The sequence below is a fragment of the Penaeus japonicus genome, unplaced genomic scaffold (assembly GCF_977035675.1).
Source record: "Penaeus japonicus unplaced genomic scaffold, GWHDUDI00000001_assembly GWHDUDI00000033, whole genome shotgun sequence".
NCBI lineage: Eukaryota > Metazoa > Arthropoda > Malacostraca > Decapoda > Penaeidae > Penaeus > Penaeus japonicus.
In genome coordinates, this window is record NW_028234435.1 from 19,461,899 (window position 1) to 19,465,693 (window position 3,795).

At 48.1% G+C, this 3,795-nt stretch overlaps 1 protein-coding gene across 1 annotated transcript; it reads left to right on the plus strand.

The window, feature by feature from the left end:
• The first annotated feature begins 2,769 nt into the window (after positions 1–2,769).
• Positions 2,770–3,555, plus strand: LOC147467824 (uncharacterized). Its single transcript, XM_086556668.1, has one exon. The coding sequence runs from the start codon at positions 2,770–2,772 to the stop codon at positions 3,553–3,555; it is 786 nt and encodes a 261-aa protein (XP_086412794.1).
• The last annotated feature ends 240 nt before the right edge of the window (positions 3,556–3,795 follow it).

The window sequence follows — 3,795 nt, forward strand, 5'->3', positions numbered from 1 at the left end:
TATGGAGGGACGTGTGTTCTCTGTAGTGTATACTGATACTGATTCCCTTAAAGTCTGCTCATCCACGTGCACCAAGAAACTGTCGCCCACAGAAGAGGTTGCCACTGTCGAGACCATCACAGAACCTGACCAAGACACCGGGAGAGTGTCTACAGTACACCTTCTTCACAAGACAGAGATTCCGCCTCACTCGGGATGCTTTCTGGAAGGTTGCATCGCTCGCTTTCCGGCCCAGCAGATGGTGATGTTTTGGTAACTCCAACAGTAGCAGAGACGCTAGTGGTACCATTTACAGTTACCAGCATTAAGGGTTGCCATTGTTCTGTGTGGGCTGTGAATTCCTCACAAAGACCACTCACCCTCCACAATGGCACTCGACTCGGTATGGCTGAGCCAATTGAAGCCGTCTACAGTAGTACCTTGTCACCACAGGAATCTCAGGCATCCCCAGCAGAAGCCGTCGCCAGGACTAGCAGTTGCCCTGTCGAGGCAGGTTTCTCTGATGAAAGTGATCTGAAGGACTCGGATTTTGACTGGGAAGAAGATGCCTTTGATCACTTCTATGGTGTAGAGGACTTTGGTTATGATAGTGACCTGGAGGTTGAGCAAGCCGAGCTACCACCCTCCATTGCTATCTCTGCCTGTGAAGCTGCTGATATCTTTGAGGTAGAGCCTGTAGAAGACACTGAATTCCAACCAGATTTGAGCCACTTTGATGACACCCAGCGCCATGATTTCACACAGGTTCTCTGTCGTTATAGGAGTCTTTTCAGTGGTGGTGAGGAGACGGTTGGTCTTGTGCCTGGCATCAAGCACCAGATTGACACTGGTGATGCCCAACCCGTTCGTGTACGGCAGTGGAGGTTACCCCAGTCAACTCGACAAGTAATTAAGGAACAATGCAACTCCATGCTCCGAGCAGGTGTTATCGAGGCTTCAACATCCCCTTGGTTGAGTCCAGTAGTCTTGGTGAAAAAGAAGGGTGGTGCACTTCGATTCTGTGTTGACTATCGTGGACTCAATGCTGTGACAAAGGGTGACTCTTATCCACTGCCTCGCATTGATGAGCTGATTGATGAATTGGGACCCAAGAGTATTTTCACAACCCTGGATGCACGTGCTGCATATTGGAGCGTAGAAGTGGAGCCCTCGGATAGACCAAAAACCGCTTTCTCTGATGGGTATAGGCTCTTCCAGTTTTGTCGCCTTCCTTTTGGCTTTTCTACCGCTCCTACTACGTTCCAACGAACCATGAATGTTGTGTTGTCATCAGTGCTAGGACGTCATACCTTAGCCTATCTGGATGATGTAATCATCTATAGCAACAACTTTGCTCAGCATCTAAAAGATCTCGAGGAGACCCTACAACTACTTTCCAAAGCAGGTCTAAAGCTGAATGTCCAAAAATGTCAGTTTGCCGCCACAACAATTGACTTCCTTGGCTTCACGATATCACCGGAAGGAGTGTCACCAAACCGTGAGAAGGTGTTTGCTATATCCCAGACACCACCACCCCGGACAGTCAGAGAAGTTCGACGGTTCCTAGGTGCTACAGGGTTCTTTCGGAAACATATACCAGGATATGCAACCCTGGCATCACCTTTACATCTTTTGCTAAAGAAGCACCAAACTTGGAGTTGGGGACCAGAACAGCAAGCAGCTTTTGAGACCCTGAAAGAAAAGCTTACTTCAGCACCAGTTCTACGTCAACCTGACTTTTCTAAGGAGTTTGAACTCCACACAGATGCCTCTAAGATAGCTCTTGGTGCTTGCCTCATGCAGCGGGATGGTACGGAAACCCCTCATGCAGTAGCTTATTACAGTAGGAAGTTACGAGATGCCGAGACCCGTTACCCAATCATTGATATGGAGGCTCTTGCTGTTGTGGAGGGAGTAAGGGTGTTCGACTCTTACCTGTATGGGAGGCACTTTATAGTGTATACTGATCACCGCCCACTTGTATACGTTTTCTCAAGGAAAACCAAATCGCCCAGGATGACCAGGTTCGCTCATGATTTATCATTTTATAACTTCACTATACGCTACAAAGAAGGGCCTACAAATTTCGTTCCAGACCTCCTATCTCGTCAAATAGCCCATCTCAAGATTACTGAACTTTCTCCTGAGAAACTTGCAGAGGAGCAGAAAGCTGACCCCCAACTTGCTGATATTCGACGGTACTTGTCTGATGGAACATTACCAAAGAAAAAGCTGCCACTTCCACTTAGCGAGTTTGAATTAAAAGATGATGTTATCTATCGACTAAGGCACTTCCCAGATCGCATCTGCTACCAGCTCGTTGTACCACAAAATCTGAGGAATTCTGCCATGAAAGCAGCACATTTACCCCCACTAGCTTCACATCCGGGCATACATCGAACATTCCAAAATGCCAGGTCGATGTTCTACTGGCCAAACATGCTTAAAAGTGCCCGGCATTATGTGGAAGGCTGTGAGATTTGCCAGCAATCTCGTGGTAGCCAACAGAAAGTGCCAATGGCTGAAACTCCATTAGCAAAGTTTCCATTAGAGCGTGTCTCTATGGATATAATGGACTTTGGCCCAAGTGTTCCTGTCCGATGGGCCTTAACTATACTCAACTAACACTCACGGTACATCCAGATAGTCCCACTAAGGAAGATCACTGCAGCAAATGTTCACCGGGCATTCCTCGATCATTGGGTTACCATTTTTGGCCCACCGAGAGTGATTCAAACAGACAATGGGGTCCAGTTTGTCAGCCGCCTGTTCCGAGAACTGACTGAGATGATGCATGCTACTAACCATTATACCATTCGCTACCATCCTCAAGCAAATGGAATGGTGGAACGAACCAATCGTGTGGTCAAATCCGCTCTCACCACTCTGGTAGGCAGTCGTCCAAGAGCATGGTATCAATTCATCCCGGAACTACGATTGCAAATCAATTCTGCTCTCCATAGGTCAACAGGTGAGCAACCTCTGTATTTGCTCACTGGCCGACATGCAAACTTCCCCATCGGTCTCACCAATGAAGCCGTGTTTGCAGAGAACATCAATCTTCAGGAGCGACTGCAAGAAGCACGCCGTGCAGCTGTGGAGGCCTCAAAAGAAGCTCGTTCTACCTATGGAGCCTACTACGACCGTGACAAGAAGATTGATTTCCAGCCAGTAGAAGGTTCTATAGTATGGTACTTTGAGCACCGACATCACATGGGAGGTTTACCTCCTTTGGTTGGGAAATGGCGCGGTCCTGCCCGGATTATCAAGCGTTTGGGTCCAGTGTCCTTTGAGATACAGGATATCAACACGGAGATCCAGTTGAAGGCTCACCTCAACCATCTGAAGCGCTATCATCCTCCAGAAGAGTTGTCCTATGCACCCGCTGATGAGGAGGAGGGTGATGACCATGATGCTCAGGATCTACCAGATCCTAACGACCCTTGGGTGGCCATGCTGACAGCTATGGTTCGGGAGCCAGAGCTCCATGCCCACCCCCAAACTTCGGCAGGAGTAGCAGAGACGCAGACCAGTTGTAGAGATCGTGTGCAGTCATCATCCGGCATTGAAGTTTAAAAGCACTGACACTCAGAGACGTCATGCTTCCTTTTATCTATATTTGTATTTTATGTTTTGTGTATGGCACGTTCAGCTGTCTACACAACCTTTAGTTTGTTAAGGCAAGTAATGGGGCTCAGGCCTACCTTTGGTCTTTTCAGAATGTCTCCGCTGCCTGCTTCGACCCATGGCTATGGGAGGATTGTGGAGGTTCATCAAACCTCCATGACATATCTTGCTGAAGCAGAAAGGAACGAA